At 38.1% G+C, this 24890-nt stretch overlaps 1 protein-coding gene across 2 annotated transcripts in view; it reads left to right on the top strand.

Moving 5' to 3' along the window:
- Window positions 1-24890, top strand: part of SLC8A1 (solute carrier family 8 member A1) — a 289944-nt gene that overhangs the window by 219555 nt on the left and 45499 nt on the right. Inside the window, exons 3-4 of one of the 2 annotated variants that reach the window (XM_075203735.1) lie at window positions 1955-2061; window positions 9429-9446. In XM_075203735.1, the coding sequence (XP_075059836.1) occupies window positions 1955-2061; window positions 9429-9446 (125 nt within the window). Of the gene's footprint in view, window positions 1-1954; window positions 2062-2470; window positions 2575-9428; window positions 9447-24890 lie in introns of both variants that reach the window. The other variant, XM_075203736.1, reaches the window with a different exon arrangement.

Genomic DNA, 24890 nt, shown 5'->3' with positions numbered 1-24890 from the left:
TCATCATTCGCCCATATGTTTGTGTGATAGTGTGTTTCAGAGTGATATGTATGGCAGTGAGCGCAGGGGGTTATTATAAAATCGTTGCTGGTAGATCTTAAGCCACAAGAAGCTTTTAGACTTAGCCAATTTTTATTTCAGAACTTGTTGTAACAGATAATATATACAGTTGCTCACAGTTGATACTGACTGTCACAGAGAGGCAGTATGACAAGCTTATGCAGTTAATGTACGTAACTCTATTATGGTACATTCATATATGCAGATGGTAGTAAGCTTATATTGTGGGCACTGTCAGAGAACAGGTTGTTCATATATATTCTGTGCCTCCGGTCACTTTCTATATCTATATATAAGTACGAGAACACAAAGTTATCATAAAATTTGCTTTAATTTAATTTTAATTTTTTTAAAACCTTCCCTGGTCTGATTGCACAGCGATCCAGAATACTTTGGCAGTATATAAATAAAGGTTTATAATACTACTACTAATAAATAGCTGTTTATTATTATATAATTTGTCTTAAAATGACAATTTAATTACCCTGTTACAAAGACAGTAATTCTGTATAATTTAGTTTCAAGACATTTCTGTGAAACCCAGGTTTAGAGAATGGTACCGACTTATCCCCATAACTCAGCAGTATCCTAGGAAGGAACTTTTGTAGCCAGAGTAAGATACATACACAATCATTATGTGTGTTATATTCAGTGATAAGGTACTTCAGAGGCAGCACAGGTATTTATATTGATTCTTCAACACATCCATATAATTCAACATTACTTGTGATTTACAAAGACAATAAAGTTAAAAAATAAAAGATAAATGGTAAATGCCAAATCTTTCCACACGATTGCTTTAAATCCCATCATAAAACACATTCAATGGAAATACTAGATGCTCACTACATCCTTAGTCCATACTTAAAGTGTATTCGGTCTTTCAGAGTTCCTTGAAATATATGTTTTTAAAGTTTTTTCCACCATATGATCAGGTAATTTTCTGTCACTTAAGTGTCTTGACTGTATATAATTTGAAGCATTTTACAAAGCCATCTTGACTGGTTTATTTCTTAAGCTTTTTATGTACAGTATATCACATAGCTCCTTTGATGTCACCTTCTGTACTTTACTCTTTATAAACTTGGTACAGTCACAAAAATATTTACTCTTTGGAAGTACATTCTATCGTGTATAGTTTTAGCTTCTGCTAGAAGGGTTATTCTGTCAACGTAATTCAGTCACATTGTACCTTTTATGACTGTTTTTGATAGAGCTCTACAAAAATTGGATATTGGACCTGTTACATCATAATTGACTGTATTATTAATGGTTTACTTTAGCAATTTTACTCACACAATTGAATTATTGTCTAATAAAGGGGTTCTTAACCTTTCTCTTCTGGGACCCAGATTATATCCATGAATCAGCTTTGCAACCCACAGTTCGGTTCTTAGTTATAGACGTAAGTTGTTTTAATCACTTACTGTGTGCAAATAAACTATACTATTGTTAATAAATATTGCCAAAAGGAAATAATAACATGATTAATAGTTCATTAGTTGCAAGTACACAGTCGGTCTGCAAAGTAAGGATAAGATCAGCATGGTGTCCCGTGTTTTGTGTCCTAACCTGTAGGTTAAGAACCTCTAATGTAAAATGTAATTTATTAATACTGAATTTGCATTTTTGTTGTATTGTTATTGTTTAATATACCATTTTATTACACTTTTTCCAGGTCTCTCCCAAAAATAATAATGATGCTCTTGGGTCCTCTAATACTTCACAGAAAAAATTAGATTTTATTGAAAGTTAGCTGTCTTTTCTCTGATATCATTTCCTAGACCTTACCTGTTCTATATTTCTACCTCTCTCCAGTGCTGCTTGCTGTACATTTTTGCTTTCCTTCCTTTTGTTCTATACTTCTCTTCAATCTTTCCTTCTCTTCTTGCAGCAAAACCATATCAGTGAAAATAATTGATGATGAGGAGTATGAGAAAAACAAGACTTTCTTCCTTGAGATTGGGGAACCTCGTCTGGTGGAGATGAGTGAGCAGAAAGGTGGGGGATCTGCTCTCAGGCTGAGCCCTATCCAGTAATACGTCCGACTAAGCACACTTGGATGGCTTATTCAATCCATTGTCTCAAATGCACATATCCATTTACGTATATACGAGGGGCCAAGACAAGAGATCTTTAACTGTCCTGATTTATATTGAGTTGATTAATTCAAATATTAGTAGTCAGTTATGTATTCCATTGGATCTTTGATCAGAGAGACAGCATAATTCACCAACGTATTTGCTCACATTATAGCTACTCATGTATTGGTTGCCCTTTGAAATACTTGAATGGACGTGTGCATGTTCCTCTACTCATAACTTCATAATAACCATCAGGCTTAGATGAACTTTAAAGCATGTGTGTGAGACTGCAAACATCCATTTCCCTTTGTCTTGTGTCCCCACAGGAAGTACATTTCCCTTAAAATACTTGACAGAGAGGAGTATGACAAAGAGTCCTATTTCTACCTTGTGCTTGAAGAACCAATCTGGATACGAGGAGGAATGAAAGGTGTGAGAGTATAATAAGACAAACTAAGCAGCTCAAAAAAAAATCAGCCTCCTCTCCTGTTTGTAATTCCCTACTCTCACAACTTGCTCTCTCTCCTCTTGCTTAGCATCTGAACTCTGTGCAATGCTTTCTGTACAGTCTAGCCAGCTCTTTGTTGATACTCTTATATATTTCTCTAAACAAACCTGACCTATCATATACTCCAGGGTATGTTAGGCTACTAAAGGACTCTCAGGGTTAACTGGAAGCAAGAAATCAGCAGACCCTGTAAGGGGTGCTGTACTTCGTCATCACTGCCTCCCTTCCGTTCTTCTCCCATCTAAGCAAGTGCCAGTTATAAGTGTATAATTGCACAGATGCTATTTTATTCTTGAAAAAGGCACACATTAAGTAATCAAGTCACAGTGGTAAACCCAGTAATGTACCTACCCCCTTGTCTGCTTGATGTAAAAGCCTCCCCTACATATTCTATAAATAGTACAGCTAGGTAATGCATTGCTTTTTAGTAATCCCATTCATGAATTTGCCAGTTTTGGAGATTTGGGAAAAAACAGTTGTCCATAAACTGGTTGGGTCATCATAGGATTAGCTTCAGTAATCTTTTGCTCCAACAATGAGCCCTGCAAAATGTGGAGTAAATATAGCTTTACGGAAATTCATCCTGTCCCATTAACACACCAAATTGCAAGTTATATGCCAACTAACTCTATATTGAATGAAGTCGTTATTAATTGTTTAATAGTACTCCACATGTCAGTCGGAAAAAATAGTGCTATTGACAGCAAAAGGGTCACCGGTCAAAGATAATTAGAGCTTGAGGACCAATGTCTTGACCCACCATCCATGTCCTCCTTTCAAATCTCCTGCAACCTATTGTCATAAACAACAGGCTTTAAATAGTAGAGAAGCCCTTTAAGTGTCCAAGCTGGGTTAGTGTTCACATTAATGTCCTGATATCTTGCAGAAACGGTGTAGTTTGCGCCTTATGTGTTTAGACAAACTTTTCTTTAGCAATAAGCACATTGTCTCCCAAGATGCCACCTGTTATTTATGCAGTGAATTAGGTGACAGTGTAGATTCAGGAAAATGAACTAACCACAAACTGGAACTTCCAGTACTAACAGTTATCAAAACTATAAGTGAAAATAACATTTGGAAACCAGTGTGCCTAGCAATCAGGTTTACACTGTTCTATTAGTTGTTGTCACAATGGAGCATACCTGCAAAATGGATTTCACTAATAAGAGCATGCATGCGCTTTATTAATTACTTAACTTGTTTACACATACATTTTACTTAAGGTACTTAAGTTGAGATTGACTAATTTCATTGCTTATAATCGAGTGTTATGCATGTAGGTATGACATATTAACACAAATACGTGAAATTGCATGTTTCCAATGTAGTTTTACTAGTGTTAAATATTATATTACATGTAAAATAAATACCGTACATTCTAAGAATCTCAAAATAGATTATGATGACATTCAGCAACGATTCATTAAGGTAAATTCTGCATCCCAATATAAACTAAAAACAAAAACTTGCCAGCTATAAATGTAGTCTCATGGCCCTGTGAATCTTTCCTGAAATTGATCTTTGGTTCCATCAGGTGTATAATTATGTATCCAGAACCTTAACTTTTTTTGGCCAATTCATTAGTTCGCTTAATTAAGTCTAATATATAGATGTTAAGTTGTCACTGATATAACATATAATAATTGAGAGCGGTCTCCTCTTTTAACCCCTAAAAATGAGATATTAGTCCATTAGCAGATTCTCGATGAAACACATAATTTTGTAAGTCTTTGGATAGGATACAGCAGCTTCTTAATTAGTGAACATACATTATAATTATTGCAATCATTGCACAAATATAATGCCAAGAGAACTTGGCTATGTGCTAATACACAACAGGTTGCTCATTTGCATTAGAAACCTAAGATAATTTAATGAGATTTACTTTACCCTATGGAACAAGGCTAAAATATGACTAAATTAGAGCCTTGTGGTGTTTTTGTATATATTTTCCTGTGCAGTGTATTGCATTTGGCAAGCTTTTCATTAACAATTCATATAATGAGCTTATGTATTTAAGAAATTGATAGTTTTGTGGTCGCACACCAGTGTGCAATATACATCCAGAATAGAACAGTATAATAAAATAATGTATTTTGACTATAAAAACAAAATAAAAATGCAATATTAAGAATGACAAATAATAAAAATATTTAAGGTTATTTAAACGTCTAAACTATTGAGCAAGAAATGATGTAGAATTACGAAATCTTGATAATTACAGAGGGCGAACCACTAAACAGGGACTTCAGTATTCCTTGACCAACTGTTGATTAATTAGCAGATCATGACTTGTCAGTGTGCATTTAAATCACACTCTATAAAATATATAGCAACACCGACATTTAAATGTTATATAAATATATTACACAGCTAAAAATACAATTATTTCTTTAATAATGTTTAACGAAGGCCTCACCACAGCTATGGAAAAGTACATTTGCTTAAGTGAGTATGTGGATGACTAAACAATATATATATATATATATATATATATATATATATATGATCTGATACATCCCTTTATGTGTCTAAGGAACACTAGTGATAGAAGCACTTGCAAAGCAGCATAACAACACTCAGGCTTTACAGAATAATGTAGATTTTTCAAACGTACAGAAGTATATCAAACATAAATAAAAGAAAGGTCCATTCATAACTGAATAATAATGCCATATAGCAGAGTTTCCAAAACCCAGTCCTCAGGGCTCCCCAACAGTGCAGGTTTTCCGGATCACATGTGACATAATTAGGACCACCTGTGGATCTGTTATAATGTGTCAGTCAGTAATGAATACACCTGTGCTCTAGTAAGGAGATATGGAAAACCTGCACTGTTGGGGAGCCCTGAGGACTGTGTTTGGGAAACCCTGCCATATAGTGTTCTAAAGATAAAAAACACTCATCTACACAACTTTGAGGTAGCCATCTTGGAGGATGAACCAACATGCATGAGAATGTAGTCAGTTAATTCATTAAGAATCATCAGTGACATCACTAAGGCACAAGTGATATCACTGAGCCACGTGGGATGAACCAACATCCATGAGGATGCATCCTAGTAATTGTCTCAATGATGTCACTGGTTCATAGTGAATTGATAGCTGCGTTTTTATGAATATTGTCTCCTCCAACAATCTGGATGTACTTTAAACTGGTTGAAGTCTGCCCAGCTAAATGCAGGTCTTCTTTCTGTGGACATCTTCTCCATTATCACTATTCATTTGTGTTTCTTATCCTTTTGTCTGTCTTCTATGTGTTCTCTTCGCAGCCCTGTTGTTGAATGAGCTTGGTAAGCATTTCATTTCCTTTATTTGTTTTCCACCTTCCCTACTTCCCTGTCTTCCTTAAAATTATGCATTTGCTGTTTTGCTTTTATTGTTTATTTAATGTTGTTTTTTTATTTAGCAGTGGTGGTTGAGGAAATTTTTACTGTAAATTAAAATCTGTATTAAATTGTTGCATGTTTTTATAAATGATGTACGCCGAAGGTTTGAGCAGATAACTAGTTTATACATTGAAAAGTCATAAAAAAAACTTAAGCTATTTTAATCTAAATTGAAATGGAATTTATTGTTGTGTTGAATTTCATGTTGGCAGCTAGCATAGGAAGACAGTTTGACAGTTATGTGTCACAAATTAATTTAAGTCAAGTGATCAGTCTCTTGGGGCTGTAAAGACTAATCCAAAATTATTTTTCAAATCCCAAACCAGACTACTTGAGCCAACATAGTCCTCCTAGACCACTAACAGCCATGGATTTGGTAATTAGTATACTCCTCTTGAAACAGGGATTTTCCTTCATTCCATTAATTGTCCTAGAGGACTTCAAACACCACTGTGTGAATTTACAGCTTCGTATATCCCTAAATTGGTTTCTTAAAAGAGAACTATCATGAAACCTAAGTTGGAGTATGTTTCTAGCCATTGTTAAATGGATAATTTTTCGCAATATTTTTGCTAAGCAAAAGAAACATGCCCTGCTCTCCCCAACACAGTTGGGAAACTTTGACTGTTCATTAGAAGGGAGGAAGTGACCCAGGGTGACTTTTCTGATAAGCCTGGTGGATCTAATGCCGTTGTCATGTCTAGATCTACAATAAAAGTGTTCAAGTCAAGCCAGTACCCTGCTTGATTCAGTAGCTCCAAAAATAAGGTCTGTCAAACTAATTAATAATCAAATGAGCACAAGATACATTTTTCAGCATAGTAAGCACAAAACCACAATGTACGGTATACACTATGGCTCATGGGGTCTAATCTCATATATAACTGTTTTAACAAGTACCAAAAGAAAAAATATCCATTTGTTAATGGCCACAAAATATTGAATTTTCATATAAATGATAGCGCACTAGGCTTTTCCTAATCTTTTTGAAGTCCAAGACCATAGTTCTAGATCTTGGAATCCAAGAGTCCTAGTGCACTGATGAAACTGAATCATATTCCCATTGTCAAGATTAGGGGTTCCTAAACCTAAGTCATTGAATGTTCTTAGTGTACATGAAATTTAACATCTTAGCTATGGTGTGATTTTTCAATTTTTAGTAGCCTTTTGATTGAGACATTTGTAAGAAATTCATTAGTGCGTTAATTGTCTTTATGGGACAACCTCATCTCTTTAGTTCCTGTTCAAAATTTTTTCCCACATTGGAAACGTCTTTTATTCCCTTTTGGTGTTCCTTTGGTGTGAACAATATATATATAAATATTCCTTAGAGCAGAATAGAATTAGGATATGTTGGCATTGTAAATGGTAACGCAGCCAGCAAAGTAATTTGCAAACCAGATCGTCATCACAAAACTACAACAACAGACACTGTGCATCTTGTCCGGTTCTAATAAAAAGAACATTATAAGACTCATTTCTATAGAGCCAAGGGTCCTCTAGATAATAACAATATTCTTCGCATCATCTCATTTGGAGCTGCATAAATGAATTTTGGCAAGGGAGCTTACAGAAGCTATATATATGTGACCCAGCATGACTTGTAAATAGCCAAAATAAACACAATGAAAATTAATGGGATCAGTAGAGTTTCTGTCGCTCTCATGCTGCACTGCTAAATGACCCTTCAGTTGTCAGAGAGGCTGTCTTAGTATTTCCGGAAGAAATGAACTGTAATACGGTATTAAAAAACTAGACCATGAAAAATTGAAAGGAATTGATTTTTTAATAGAAGATAAAAGTTGAGAGAGCCATATGGAAGGGGGGATTTCTAGTGGAAAAAAAACCATCACCATCTAATCTATAGACACTATGATTAGTGTTACAGAATAAGGAAATAGATATTTGTAGATGTGACAGAGAACAGATGGCTTTATTAAAAAGCTATATTATTATTTATTATTAATATTTATTTATAAGGCGCTACAAGGCATCCGCAGCGCCGTACAGAGACAAACAAAATCACAATACAATGGGAGACAGCACAGTACAGTAAACACAGCAACTCAGTACGCTCAATGCACAGCTAGAGAGGGCGGGGAAGGGGGAGGGAGGATCCGAAAATGACGGGGTCCAAGAAGGGGGGCGCGGAAGACAGGGAGACCCCCAGGGGGGAGGAGGGAGCGAAAGTGGACGTGGGGTGGAGGACCTTTGAGGAGGAGGGCTAAGTAGCTGGAGAGCAGAGTTAGAAGTGGTGGAAACAGGAGGAGAGATGGCCCTGCTCAGAGGAGCGTACAATCTAAGGGTATATATTATATTATATTATATTATATTATTATATTATTATATTATATTATATGTATATATTATATTATATAGATAATATATGTATACTGCAGTTAAATGGTTAATAAATAACTGTGAGACTATAACGTTTTTATTGACTGCTTGCATAGGCTTACGCTTGTAATATGCAGACATAATTGCTGGAAAATAATATCCAAAGCGATTTTTGAGTAAACTAGCATAGTTAATGACTATTCAGCAAGAAGAGACGCAGAATAATACATTTGCAGCCTATACAATTGTGGCAGCCATTGTGTGCAATGAAACAATATTGATGAGAGTACAACCTATCAATTCACTATGAACCAATTTGTTGACTTAAGCTTCATGTTTAATATTCATGAGGCATACTTCCAGCATTGCAGTACACAAATGTTGCCATTGCTAAACTTCATTCCACCAAGCCACACGCCCTTTTGGCAAGGCCACGCCTCCATATCGTTAAGCCCCACCTATTTTGACCCATAACATTGTGACAGTTCTTTCTAATTGGAGCTTGCAGGCAGAAGCTGGTTCCTTGTGAATGGATAGGCTGCTTATGCATGAAATTACTGCCTCCATTGTATGTAGCAGACAGGTGCTTCTTAAAAACAAGATGTAAATTTCCCAAGTATCATGTTATCCAACCATTATTTAGTAACATGATGTAAATCCTATGAAATTCTGCCCCCCACAGCAACCTGTTGCATATTATGTTTGATCAGTCTAGTGCCAGACAGACAAGTGAAAGCAAACGCTTGATTTGTTTTTATGGGGTATATAATTTCAAGCAATTTACATCATGTTATTAGATAAGCTTATATCTATTTTTTGTTCATACTTAAAAATGATCAAAGGAATTCTAAGATCATAGGTCTCTATATAATTGGCTGGATTTGACTAGGATAAATGCAGGAATAGTGGCAGTAATCTGAATTTTTTACTCAAATAGACCCTTTATAGTAAGAGTACAAATCAACTGCTGAACGTGCTTTAGAGCATATTAAATAGTACATTATTTCACTAATTTTATTCTCTTTTTTTTGTCTCTGATGTGCACCAGGTGACTTCACCATCACAGGTATGTGATTGTATATATCCTTCTTTTGTGATTTGAGCCAACCTCTATTCATTTTTTGTTTGTTTTTATTCCTATTTTTTGTTTTTTTACGTATAATCTTTTTATTGATTTGATATTTCAATCTCTTTTATAGGAAAAATAATGTATGGTAAGAATTAAGCATTGAAAAGTGTGGTATTCCCTTAACATCCACACTTCAGTTCAAAGCTGAGCCACTGCAGTGTGTTAATGTCACACGTGTTTGATTTGTATATTACTGATAGGTTTGTTGTGTAACTCCTGCATGGTTTCTCTCACTGTAAGGTTAGTGTCACACTAGCAGGTTTACAGCTGCATTTCCCCAAAACAAAAGTGTAGCCCATTAAAGCAACATGTTTCCAATAGTGTAACAATTCAAGTAGTGGGGGTTCTACTCACTAATGCCACATACAGTGTTCTGGCCTTTATTAGAGAACTGGAATGAAATATTAAGTGTAAAAATGCTTACTTTATTTTGAACAATGTATGTGTCACTTTCTAGTCCATACTTGCCTACTTTTCCGAATTTTGGGTAGTTTTCCCGGATCCCTGGAAACCAGGCCTTTTACTCGGATCCCACCCGTTTCCTTGTGAATTGGGCAGTACTGGGGGGGGCTCAATGATGTGATTATGCGATTAAATAATACTATTTGCGCCACCACGTCCTTCCACCTGCACCTGTCACTTGACCTCCCCTTGAGGATCTCAAAGTTAGCAAGTATGTTTTTTACACTGCTAATATAATCCACTTTGAAAAAAAAAATAAGTTTCTGCAATTTTGAGTTGTGTTCATGTGCTTGCTGTCTTTTACAGCATTTAACATTCTGATAATTTTGCTGCATACGTTTTTTTTTAATTGTATTCTTAACCAGATGAATAAAATTAAGGATGATGCTACCATAACCATTTGCAAAGTAAAAGTTCAAATTTGTTTGGACTAAAATTTGAAAGAAGTGCCCGAGAATTACTGCACATATATAACATTATGCCTAAATTCTAAACTGTAAATATGTAAATAAAAAGGGTTCCATATTAGACACAAAAAGAGAATATAACACAGAAAATACACGGCAAATGTCATCTTTCATTGCGCAGTTACATAGGAGAAAATTTAGTAAGCTTATACTATGAGCTTGTCTCAAGGGAGTACGGAGACACATTTTTTTATACCGTCTGTGTGATGACTTCAAGGCACCCTCTTCTGTGCCTGGACCAGAGCTACGATTGCTTCATCAGTAGTTTTAAAATATGCTTAAAGGCCAACTTGCCCCAAATTAATATAGTTTTGGACAGAGTTTATTTAGATGTAATTAAATACACAGTTCCGTTCCAGGGGGTTGAACCAAAGGTACCATTGTACCAGCATTGCACTCTATTCCCCTAATAAGTTAAACTTGCTTCAAACAAGCTGTGTGAGTGGCAGTGCCCCACCTTTGTGAATTTACCATTCCCTTTTATTATAAATAGATAACATACAAAGCTGCACTGCCTGGGCTGGATACTGGGGGGCATCTGCCCCTCTCGGCCGGTCCTATAGTGGGCTACATTGGGCTGGGTCACTGGGCCACCTGTATTTTTTTCCCTTTAAAATGTTTCTAATAGGCTGCTGAGTCAAGTCTTGCGCCTCCGGGCTAAAATTTGACACCCCTCCCCTGGGCTCCAGCTAGGGAGAGGGGCCATTTTCGGGAAAATGTTTCTAGGTTTATTGCAGCATTAGTCATGTCATTTTTACTTAAGAAACTCTGTGCTCTCCTGTTGTGCTTCAGCTACAATATGTGTGAAACGCTCCCCCCATCCATGAGAGCTAGGGAGCAACCTGGAGTAGGGTGAGTCTGAGAGTTTCAGGGCAAATATGGAAACAAAGAACAGATTCTCTAACAAAGACCTGGAGCTCACTTACACCTGTGTCAAAACAAGCATTAAAACAGAAATGTACAGTATAACAATGCATATAATTTGGTAACGACATGAGAATCAACAATAATGTGCAATAACAGGGGGTTATGGCGCATGAGTGTCCTCTTGAAGGAAACAATATATGTAAAAGGAACTTGAAGAAAATATCCTGGGGCCTATTAGTCACCTTATATTGTATATAAAGTAATGCAACCAAATGAGAGAAGGACCAATAGCATTTGTTAAGTTGCGCTCAGAGTGCAAAGATTGTCCAGGGAGTCTAACCACGGGAGATGTACACCCGGGGTGGAGTCAGGAGAGTCTTGACAATAACGCAAATTACATAGTGTAATAAACAGTATCTGAAATCCCCGGTCAGAGCACTCCTAGTCATTCCCGGTCAGGACTATACCTGTGTATGAAGAAAGATATGAAGTACCACAGACGGGCATATCACAATGTCAAACATGTCCTACTACTGTCCATTCCAGGTTAATCTGAGGGCGAAATTCAGTGGTACTAGAGGTGCAAGTGATGTCCCATCCCTTTAACAGTTGGGCGCTCTCTTCGGGAGTGCAGAAAACATGTGTAGAGGTGTTTTTCTGGACCATGAGTTTTACCTGTAACCCACAGTGGTAAGAGATGTTGTTGGCACGAAACGCTGTAGTGGCAGTATAAAATTATCTCCTCTACAGGAGAGTGGCTGAGGAATAGTTCGGAAACAATTGGGTGTCACCAAGCACATAAGTGTTTTCAGTAGCACTAGCTGATCTCGAGAGCTAGTCTTTGATGTAGAAAGAATGCATTCAGAGAAGCATGTCTCTGGGTGTGGACCCCACAAAGGCCCTCGCTTTGGGTAGTCGATGAACCCTATCAATGAGGAGGTCCTGGTCTGTAGCAGAGGAAGTAGTTTATGGAAAAGAGCCAGGACATATGAATGGAGGTCGGCATTAGTCACCGATTCTGGTATGCCTCCCGGAATCGGTGGCTAAGTTGTTGTACCTTAATTGGTTTTCCATATCTGTCATTTTGTCCTTAAGGGCATCCAGTTCCTGATGAATGGCTTCATGAGCGTCTATCAAGGCATTGTGAGATGCTACTACTCGCACATTTTCTGATCCAAATGATTAGTGCAGTCCCTAATTTACTCTAAACACCCCTTAGTTCACGGATCAAGGATCTCATAGTGGTTATAAGCTCAGTGTTGAGAGTTGCCAACATAAGTTGCATATTGTTAACAGTTATGGGGGTGTTGGGATCAAGAGGTACCGATGAGGTAGCAGGGGATGTCATTTGTCCTGATGAGAGGAGAGCACCAGGGCCCACACGGAGGAAGGTCTCTTGCGAGGAATGGGCTTTCTTTTCTTTGCCCGATGCCAGGGGTTTGAAGTAATTGACAGCAGGGATAGGCTTGGCATTTTTTTACTTTTCTTCAGGCCCATTTTGCAGACAGTGAAGTGAATGCTGTGTGAGGTCAGTAGCAACTCATGTGAGGTAAAACACTGTACCCAGTTGCCAAGGCAGAACAGCTGGTAGCATTAAGAAGACATGGATAGGGTATTAACAAACATCTTAGGTGTCAAGCATAGTTAGACCAGAGCAATAGCCAATGTATGGCCAGTAGGAAATGAAGGCCTTATAGACAGTGGATTTGCTGTATGAGAAACAGTAAATAAAAACTATGTTTTGCAGTTAATATCCATGTCCAAAATATATTCTGGAAGTCTGTGTGGGCTCAGTAGGCGGTGGGTGCAATAAACAAACTGGCCACCGGGGGCTAGTTTGCAGCACTGCATCACTTTCAGTCAATGGGAAGCGTGTAACAGTAGTGGAAAGCAGCTGATCCCCCAATAAGGCAGACTGTCAAGGGCAAAAACATATGGCATAGTAAAAAGTGTATATGCAGTCATCCTCAAGGTACTGACCAGGTAGCAAAGAATGCAATACAGTCGTCCCGGGCAGAGTTGCAAAAACGTCACCAGTTACCACTGGGTAGCTTGTTCCAGATCTGGGAATCGACTCTGCTGCTGGGGATCAGTGTTTCTGCATGTACTACCACTCCAACTATCACAGCCCAGGGATCCCCCTGGGCTTAGTGCATGCCAATATAATGCGGTATGAAGCTGTCATTCACCATAAGTAAGACTGCAAGGGTCCGTACTGTTAGATCAATGAATCGCCGCCGCCACCCAGAACGACGGAGATAGCTGGGAGGCAGGATGGAGCCTGTGAGGGCACTGTCAGGAGCCGCAACCAGCCGGGAAGCGGTCTTGTGTGTCCAGCTGTACAGGCCATGATGTAGTAAGGCCAAGTGATGAAGGGGGCCACAGGCACTGACCGCGGACCTATGGTGTCGAGTGGGTAGCAAGGGACTCTGTAGACACTGGTAGTCTGGAAGAGCCAGTCCAAGCGCCGCAGACTCAGGCAACTCCAGCATCCAGATACCCATGCAGCTGGGCCCCGTCCCAGTGTCAGCAGCAATGAGCAGCCACAGGGAGAGATTTGTAGCTCCCAGGTGTATTGGTAAGGGTTGCCTCAATATTCTTTTGAGGTAATGACTGCCTGGTGGTTAGAAAAACGCAGATGGCAGATGATATTCGCACATCAGGTGGAGAGCTGATGAAATATCCGTCCAGCCAGTATGGCTGTCAAGCCACCTCCCACAGCTACAATTTGTAGTATGTCCTCTTATACCTGCATAATCTGCAAGTTCAAGATGGGCAACAACTGGAGAGCCTTAGGGGGAGATTCAGTACAACGTGATGGTTGCCTTTTTTTGGTGCAGAATCTCAGAGTAAAAATGAGCGAGGACTTTTTGCCCAACATTGTCTCAGAGTGTCTCCACGGACTGTTCAGGAGACACATCACTTTGAAGTGTAGCGTCACTTGTGAGATGACAGCTGTTTTGTAGGCTGAACCAATGTGTTTCTGTGAATGCAGCCTTTGATTCCCTAAGAACCAGTGATATGTGCACAAAGCACATTGGAAATTGATAGATTGTATTATTATGTTTACATCCATTGTGTGTTAGCTTAAATTCTGATGCTAATAAGACATAAACATATATAGCCACATAGATACACAAACCCTTAATTCATTTATGTATCATATAACATAAGCAAATTTTATAGAAGCATTTGTTCCCAGAACCTCTACAGGAAATAATTGCTTAAATAGACACTTTCCAGTGACAAAGTATAAACCGTTGACAGCATTATTTGTAGGTAGACTGCAATTTACCAGCATTAAGGATGGCCTCAGGCTTCTGTAACATAAAGCAGAACACATTTCTTCATCACGGTTATGCACATGAGTTGTTATGAGCAGAAGAATAATTAATCCACATTTTTTCCCCAAAACTTTCCATTTTAGAGGTTCACAGGAGCTTAGCTTTGTATGGTAACTAGAATGTATTAGTGCTATTAATACACAGGAGCTCACCACTTTATTAGCACTGGTAAGTGACACAGCTACATCCTCTCTAAACATATCGTTGGAAATATATCCATTTACATTAACTGATCTAAAGTATAAGATCCTGAGGTTTTGATGTAAAATTCTTAGCACTCAAGAACATAAGTAAACATGTCTAAATCAAGGAAATTGCAATAAAAAGTATATATATATATATATATATATATAGTTTGCAAAACAGCAGTGGCTGGGACAGACATAAAAAAATGGGATTTCATCCTTTACCTTTAATAATAAATAATACGTTTGCAGCATACAGATATTACAACAACACAGATAACAACATACATAGATTCTACCCTAGAATATATATTAAACATGCAATGCAGGACTGACCCTACCATTAGACGAACCTAAGTGGCTGCCTAGTACAGCAAAGGCCAGGACCTGCCCTCACACTGAGGTCCGGCCACTGACATAGGAGGAGCAGGCAGCAGCGTCTTACCTGCGTCAGTGATGGTCTGGAAGAGTGCAGATGGACTATGATGTCATTATCCAGTGCTACTCTCACTCTTCCTGATAGAAGGGGATATCTCCTCCTCCTACCACCTGGTATGGTAAGAAGCAGCAGAAGTGGGAGCACCATCACTGAGAGCAGGGGGTGGTCCTTCTCCCCATATAGGGGAGAGGGGGCACTGCCACTTCTTTTGGCACTGATGCAATAGGAAGAATTGGCCGTATGTGGCATTGCAACATTGCGGGTTAAGTCCCAATTTTTGAACACCTATCAGAAATGAGGCTCAGTGGATCTAGGTGTAGGTTTGAGATCATGATTTGTTCTTATTTTGAGACAATTTATCTTTAAAAAATAAATAAATATATATATATATATATATATATATATATTGAGCGGTTTATTGCAAATCTGCTAGTTAAGTTGTATGAGTCCCCAAACCGATGCATTGCCAGGAAATAATTGAAATCCAATTAGCAGAAAAGAAAGTGTGTGGCCAATTGTGACCACACTAATCGTCCCCATGTAATCGGGTCACTCGACATGAGCTCTGAATGGATGAATCTGTCCAATTAAACAAACCCACCACATACTGTAATTCAGATAACTGCAGGATTGTCTCTGTCGGTGGCCATCACATTATTATTTGACTTAACCTGTTCCAAATTTTACATATTACACATTGATCCAAAAAGTTTTTATTGACAAATAACTTCCAAATATTTGTACAGGTCATATAGAACAAAACAATCACAGACCAACAGGACAAGTATTACAGCTTTTTGTTTTAAGTAAAAGTAGAAACATAAATACTGTGGTGTAAATGTATCGTTTAACCTGGTTTCCATTTAAATTAGCCCATCTAGCTAAGAATCCAATACACTTATTACACGAAGGGAACAATTTACTGCTATCTAATACAAGCAAGAACACAAATCCCCAAACCGCCACTAAAATTAGTTATTCGCTTGGCAAGGAAACGGGAATGAATTAAACGCAGATATCGGATTTTCCTATTGAAAGCAATGGAAAGGTTAATTCAGAGCTGCAATGATGCCTCGTGTAACCAACATGGTGATAGAAATTCCTAGTGCTGTGATACTTTTATGTAAGTACAAATACAATTAAAAGAAAATAGGCTGAGCTTCTGTTGCTAAATCTTTCTGAGATGGTAGTTTTTAAAATAGAATTACCTTTATTAAACAATGGAGAATAGGTCCTTGGAGTGTATTACTAAAAAGATTGAAGCAGTATTTATGGAATGAAATAAGGAATGAACCTCTCTTTTTAATTAAATCCTTTTCCATTTAAGGATTTAATAGAAAGCATACATATCAAGACCTATACTTACTGTAGGTGTTTGTCATAACCAAGTAACCTCAGTATGTATATACTGAATGGTTTAAGCTCATAAGTACACAACCCTAAATCATAGCTGGTATAAAACTACTACTAAAACTTTGGGGCCGGTTTATTAACTAGCGGTGATGAGGGTGATTTATTTTTAGCGTCGCTTATCACAGTGATAAAAACCTGTTATTGCTGTAATTTATCAATAAAATCTAGCCAAGGCAGCTCCCACCTCATTGATATTGGTCCAGAGCAGTAAGGATTAACTTACCGATATACCGGGCCAGTACGAGGGGATATGCACATGCGCGACCAGCTTTATTCAAACTGTAAAGCATTTTGTATATAAGTTTCTTCTGTTCTCACTATTCTGAGATGGCGATAGCAGAATAAGTATTGGTTTGTTTAAATTACCACCGTATTGCTTTTTAATAGGTTTCTCCATGCTTTACATGGGAAAGTCATCAACGGCAAAACCCAGTGAATTTTATCGCCGCTAGGGAATACCGCCCGCTCTAGCAGTTCTCTCTCTCATGGATATGCCCATTCGCCTGAGATTTAGCTGTTGTTGTTGAACTAATACTCCCAGCATGGTCAGATAGCGTAATGAGTAAGGGTTAGTCAGGAGTAGAGGTTAGCAAAATTGAGGGAAAATATAGCAAGAATGAAATTTCTCGGAGCAGAACAAAATCTTCAAGTTCTACTTTTGCTTTACCTGTGCATACTGTGTTTGTAAATTCACATTTTGTAGAATTTATAGTGTGAAATAAAAAGGACAGGGGGGGGGGGGATTCCTTACTGGACACTTAAGGCCAAATTCTCCTAGAGAAGCACAATATTTTACCAACCCATGTCTTTAAGGGTTTAAATGCAGACAGTACTTTAAATTAAAAGAATTTGAGAAGTAAAATATATAGTTGTCCCTGGAAAACCAATATACACAAGGGTACAACCCAAAATGTGAATCCATAGTATTAGTCCAAAAACAGCTGGAGATTCCCTTTCTTATGATCAAGTGCACATGGTTTAAGTCCACCCATGGTGCTCACTAAAGACAATCAATCTCTGTGAGAATGACATCAGCCAGGCACACAGACATCTTCACATCATGTAGGTTTAATAAGAAAACAGAGAAAGGACTTGTTCTTTTCTTTCAATTCAGTTTTATTTGTTCCCATAGCAATCAATGATCTCTGGTGTATCAGCATCTTCCTCCTGTCATGTTTGTCCGAATAAAATTAAGACACTGCACCACGTAGCCTAAGAGAGCATGTATACATGAAGCCTAAGAGAGCATGTATACATGTAGCCTAAGAGAGCATGTATACATATAGCCTAAGAGAGCATGTATACATGTAGCCTAAGAGAGCATGTATACATGTAGCCTAAGAGAGCATGTATACATGTAGCCTAAGAGAGCATGTATACATGTAGCCTAAGAGATATTAGAGTACATTAGTGTTCAAACAAATGTACATGGTAAGTATATTGTAAAGGGTGTGCAGTGAGTGTGGATTACTGCCATCATGGGTAAGTTCACAAAAGGAGCACACTGGGTCCAGTGCCATCAAAGCTGGCATATGATTCGTAGATTCCCTGCTTCATGGCACTCAGTAAATTCCATCCTCTTTTTTCATGTCCAATCGCTGTCATAAGCAGCAATCAGCGTTTACCATTAGGGGTATATATAACCCCTTTATTATATTGTTAATCTATTACCAGAACCACCAAAAGGAATTTCAGGCCCTGGTACAGCAACTGCTTGGTGCCCCTCCCTTAGCTTTCCACAATGAAGTTAGTTGCTCCTCACAGACAGGCCAGGGCCCCCAGGCAGGCCTGGTACTTTGTACCTGAAAACCCCCACCCCCCTCTCGGTGCCCCTGTCTATAACAATTGATGCATACATGGCATAGTTGATGTTTTCTGATCTAATAGCAAATAGCCTAAAATAAATCTGCCCATGACAATTTTAAGGATCACAGAAGTCACTGTAAGCATTTTAACTTAGCATCCCCCCAAAAATGTTTCCAATACTAACCAATTGTCAATCTACTGTATTCCAAGATAGAACTTACGAAAACAAGGACAATACAATTAATTCTCCTGGTTGTGCTCAAAATAACTATGTGCACTAGATTGTGGTTAAAAATAACCCCAAGTTTGTGCATGATGTGTGATCAGGTTCCACTAACAGCACCTCATCAGTCTACCAAAAATATCATCCAATCTATTTTTTGATTTTCATTGGTCGCTTTGCTAGGTAAACCTGTCTACAGGAAGGTTCATGTTAGAGATCATCCCATGCCATCTACAGTAATCAACATTGCAGGTATATATATATTTATTGATTATTTTACCATACTAAGCATTTAATAACATTAACAAAACCTGTGTACGTGCCTTTTATTTCCTAACATATATTAATGCATGGGTTTTCTACAGGTAAAGATTGCTTTAGATGTAGTGGACATTAAAAATGAGTTGAAATGTATTGGGTCTTAGAGCAAGTTATCAGATCATGTTAAGTTGACAACTGTTTGGACACTTTAAAAAAGACACTATGGAGATCATTTATGACAACATATTGCAAAATGACATCTTCTTTAACACACATTGCTATAAGTTTCATCCCACTAAGTAGAATGAAACTGTCCATCTACTCATTATGTGTGCTGCAGGGCTTCATCCTCATTCATTTAAACATATCCTGATATCTTTAAATATCCAATTATTTCTTTATTATTGCTCTTTGTGACACTATTATAGAACTTGTAAAATTAGAGATTACTGCACGGCCATACCTGTGGATATTCTAACTTTACCTGTGTTTCCCAGTGATGTATTGTGCATTTGCATTATGTTTTGCACCTGTAAATGAATGGCTTCCCATAGTTATTATAACGCAGCTGTTATTGCCACCTTGCATGCCCGGACCAATCAAATTATGCATAGGAGAACTCGTCCGGACCAATGAAATTATGCATAGGAGAAGTTGTCCGGACCAAAAATCTGCTTCTTGTACAAAGACTCCATTTTGTCAATCTGTGTGCAGCAGTGTGCACTGTGCACATGCTGGGGGTAACATCACCACTAGACTACTGCCTGGGTACATTGGGTATTCTCAGACACCGATCATTAGTTGCAACTATCTAGTAAAGGTTTCATTATGTCTTAAGTTGTGTCTTCTGCTGTGTTTTGTTCTCTTGCTACAATATTTATATATGTATTATATTTTGATTGTGTATGGCTGACTGTATGGCGCTGTGGAATCTGTGGTGCCTCATAATGATGATAATGAAGATGATGATGATGATCCACAAATGCTGTCTGTGAAAAAAATTAATCATGATCTGGTTATAAATAAGGTGGTTCAATGCTAAAGCAAAACTATAGGCACAAGTGCTTTCTGTTGCTTAAAGCGGCACCCTGTTTGCTAATTATTATAGATTATCATATATAAATATATAGATAGATAGAAAGATAGATAGATAGAAATATATATATATATATACATTTAACATTTATCTTTAATATAGACTGGAGATTTGAAACACGTATATAAATGGCATAGATGTGTTTGTGCCTTAGGATAAAAAGACTAAAATATAGAGAAATGATGAGGTTTGTAGAAATGAAAGGAATGCTACCGGCCACCTGGGCTAATCATCACGAGCCGTGGCAATACTGTTGTGATCTGTCTATGTGCACTCATTATTGCTGCCTGAGGCACCACATTAGACTCCCTCAGTCAGGAAAGCGTTAATGCTGTGGAAAGCGCCATTCCACAGACACTCTGTGCTACAGAAATTGAACAAGAGCTGTAACCTTGGTTTACTTGCGATGTTACAGCGAGCCAACCGCTTCTAGCCAGACAGTAACATATGTTTAGTCACTAATAATGAGGAGGAAAGACTTCACATGTGGTATTACTTACAGGTGATTTTTCATCTCCAGTGATAAAGGAATAAACAACTCATCCTGACATGTTGAGGCCTCCAGCATTGATGTTACTTGATAACCAGACGCAATCTTTTTTTTTCTTTAATAAGCTGGAAATGTTATGACACTTAGATACAGATTGTGCACAGTGATAATCAGTTTTGCTGTCTTGCAAATTTCAGCAATATTATGCTGTTCTAGCTATAGGTGTGTAATTTTATTATTTGTCTTTCATTTATGCCCCTGTATTTCTGGTAGTAGCTTCTCCCTAGTGAGCGCCACTTTCCTTTATTTTACCATTTTTGTTATGATATGCATCACTGAATTAATTCATTTCAGCTTGTACTGGGCAGTGCTGTATATTAACAAGTTCGGATTTACCTATATGATCATAGCCCAGTGGATCCCAAACTTTTTCAGTTCGAGGCACCCTTAGGGTCTCCATAATTTTTTCAAGGCCCCCCTAAGCCAAAATAGATACCAAGTAGTCCCCTGCTTTGCTTACCACCGGCCCTGGCCGCGGCACCCCAGGGAGCCGCGGCACACAGTTTGAGAACCACTGTCATGGGCTGAATAGTTTTTTGGAATAAAAATTGTGTAATACAGTAGATTGTCCACTAGAGGTACCCAAATTTATTTAAAATGGTTCTCAAAACATTTCATTGAATTGGCTTTAAAGTTTGAAAGTTTGCAATAAATTGTTGATAGCCTTAAAAGATCTAAGCTTAATCCAACATGTGCAAGCTGGTTTGAACATGTTTGGTGTTGTTCGAGCTTAAATGGCTAATTATATAGTATTTTTTAACAGTTTTACACTTGAACCATGAACAGGATCTTTCAAACTTTGATTTTGAACTTATACCTGGAACACAGTAAATTTCACTCTTCTTTTATTTTATTTGAAAATCTTTTGTTTCAACTGTGAACTGTGAATTTAAACTTCAAACCATGAAGGGAACTGGCCCAAAATTCAGCATTGTAGGACAAACAAGTTTTAGATCTTTGAACAGGCCAAATTCTATTGCATTTTAAATAGTTTTTAATATTGTGAGCATCTGAAGTGGCCACCAAAAGGTCCCCATCTCATTACTCCTAATTTGGACAGCCCTGGTATAAGGGAGGTTATTGTCACTACTCTATTACATTGTTAGCAAAGAGGTTGATTTTATGGTACACTTGTAATGTCAACCGTCAGAGACTGGCATGATATGCTCATGATTACTCAGTTGACAAGTGGTAGTAAGGGCCTATACCACTTCTGACATAGGTGAAAGATATATTGGAGTTTAAATTGACAAACACATGATGCGATGAGATAGGTAAGAAAAATAGTACTCAACAGCATACCCACAGAACTTGCATGGCCACAGAACACCCATCTACTGGATCTTCAGGCTGAGGTCAGGGCAGACAGCTCACAAGCAAGGTCAGTATCCAGGCAGAGGTCAGGGCAGGCAGCAAGTGGACAGAGTGCAGTATCCAGGCAGAGGTCAGGGCAGGCAGCTAGCAGACAAAGTAAGTAATCAGGCAGTGGTCAGGGCAGGTAGAAATAGGACAGGGTGCAGTATCCTGGCAGAGGTCAGTGCAGACAGCTAGCAGACAAAGTAAGTAATCAGGCAGTGGTCAAGGCAACAGCAGTCAGACATGGTCAGTATCCAGATAGAGCCACACAAGAAGGCAATCAGAAAAAGAAAGCAAGCTTTAGCAACACAGAGTGTGACTAGTACAGTCTCAGCTCCCTGCACTATAAATACCAGGGAGCCAGTCAGGAGATCACTGTAGAGCCAATCCCCTTCTCTGGTGATTACCTGCATTGTGATCATTTGATTGCACTTCGCTGATTAACCCACTGCTTGTGGGTTGCCTAAGTAGCCGAACAGTTGAAAAAATAGCTGGGGTTCGTCTGTACATAACGATCCTGACACCAACTTACCAATGATGTTGTTATTTGTTTTTAAAGCTAGTGTTTGCGGTAAGGTTTAGATTTTTTTTTAGTACATTTATTTATCAGATAACTAGATCTGAATTTTTCAGGGGTATACTATGCTTTTTTGGGGGAACACAAGCCCAATAACATCCAGGTTTTTCCTAGCAAGGACTTCAGTTAAGCGTTGGGTCATGTAGCAAAGCAAAGTATTTAGAACATTTATAATAAACAAGAAATTTCCATTTATAGTGCCCAGCGACAAATTCTTTATAATTAATTCATGCTTTTTCATTGCTGTTTAAAAAGCCATATTTGAGTCAGATGAGAGTTTTTAACCATATGCTTTATTGCTTATACCATTTTTAAGGTTAAATATTTCTTTATTCATAAAAAATTACTAATTGGCACATAATATTATTTTAGGCTCATATAATTTAAAGATTTTGAGATTTGCATAAGTACTGTGCTTTATTATATACTTTTGTTATAAAATTATATTAAAAATGTGGATTTAATATTGTATTGTTATATGACGCAAGCCCTGGCAGGATATTATACAGATTAAGTGTCCCTCTACTCTTACATGGAGTGATAAATCTAGGCTTAATAATAAATGGGGCTCCCATATTTTTTATGGTTTGTCTGAAGATGTCTACCCAGCAAACATGTCAAGGACATCTGGCATGACACATCAGAAAACTGGTCTCATAATATTTGACTTATTCTTCATTGTGCAGATGGTAAAAACATGATATATTTTATTTAAAAAATATGTTTTTGGCTTACAAATTATTCCCACTTGCCATCCATTGAGCCTTCCTTGGCAGTCGGAACATGTTATCCATTCTTTGGTAGAGACTGGATGTAATGCCATTTGGACTTGCAGCTTAGAAGATGAGATGACCTTTCCCAAACAATGTTTTTGCTGAAGGATGAAAAACTCCCCCAAGTTAACATAACACCATGAAGTTTATTAGCAACAAGCTGAATTACAGACTTCCCACAAACTATTTTATCTGAATATAAAGTAGCAGTGAACGATACATAATCATAATAATAACATGTTAGTGTTTTCTTAATTCATGAAATGAGCTTAGTACAGAAAAGTAAGGAGGGGGGGTAGCTGAATCATAATGAAGCAAATCACATCTTCAGGACCCGAACGGAGAATCCCAATAATGTAAGATACATCAACAAGGTGCCACCCTGTTTACAGGAAGGAGGGGAGGGATCTAGGAAGTTGTCCTTCTCTCCTGGGAGTCCAGAAGAGTAGGCCGGGAAACTCGGTAGTCTCCCAGACATTTCAGGAGAGTAGGTGAATATGATATATATGCAGAGCCGGATTAACAATAGGGCTAAAGAGGCTACAGCCCAGGGGCCTCGGGCAGCTGGGGGGCCCCCCGGCATTCATCGGGTCGGGGGCAGCTCCGCTCCGACTGTCACCTGCTCAAGGAGAATGGCAGGCAGCTAACAGCAAATGTTATGCTGTTAGCTGCCTGCTGTCACTGTAGGGCTTATGCGGCGCACAGCAATCTCCTCACTGAGGAGATTTCGTGAGAGTGAGACTATGGGGGGGGGGGCTTATGGCTGGGGGGACCTCATAGGGGGGAAGCCCTCACAGTTCCCTGAGCCCGGGGGCCTTCCTTCCCTTAATCCGGCCCTGTATTTATGTTACTGTTAACATATAGCTTACCCATATAATGATTATAACACAACAGCTTAAAATGTGTTTGTGACTTTTCATAAGAAAAACTTAAATAAATGAAGAAATTGTTTTTGAAGTTCAGAGAGATTCACACAGGGGTTGTTACAAACATCTCACAGTTTTGTGTAATAACTTCTTTCCCAGTGTTGAATTATTGAATAACCGTACTGTTCTAGTACTATAGCACATCATAATTTGACAAAACTTTTCCTCTACTGGGATAAATTATCATAAGGCCATAAGCAAACTAACACCTCAGGTCATTCCTACAGAGGGTCTTATAATGCATTCACAGTTAGGGAATTTTTACTTCCAATACACACATAAGCTGAGGAACGTTATTAGCTGACGTTATCTCTGTTACCCTCTGCACAGTTGCTTAAAATGTCTCAAGATGTAGTTAATGCTTGAACTGCCAGGACCTTCTCCTGTGCAGGTAATACGTTCCAGTTACAATCCTATCAAATCACACCTTCATTACCCTAATGAAACACAGTTCAAATACTGAGGTCAGTTTAATCAGCTTCCTGCTGTGTACTATGCAATGCGTCTAAGCTTCCACACTTACCAATAGTTTGAAGGTAAAGATCAGTCGAGCCATAAATCAGGCAGTCTCAGTGTTACTTCAAATAAAATGTAATTATTCCATAATAAGTTACTATAGTTAATATAGATAATTAA

Source organism: Mixophyes fleayi, chromosome 3, assembly GCF_038048845.1.
Source record: "Mixophyes fleayi isolate aMixFle1 chromosome 3, aMixFle1.hap1, whole genome shotgun sequence".
In the NCBI taxonomy this organism is placed as follows: Eukaryota; Metazoa; Chordata; class Amphibia; order Anura; family Limnodynastidae; genus Mixophyes; species Mixophyes fleayi.
Note: the sequence above shows the minus strand (reverse complement) of the source record. Positions and strands in the feature narration are given on the sequence as shown.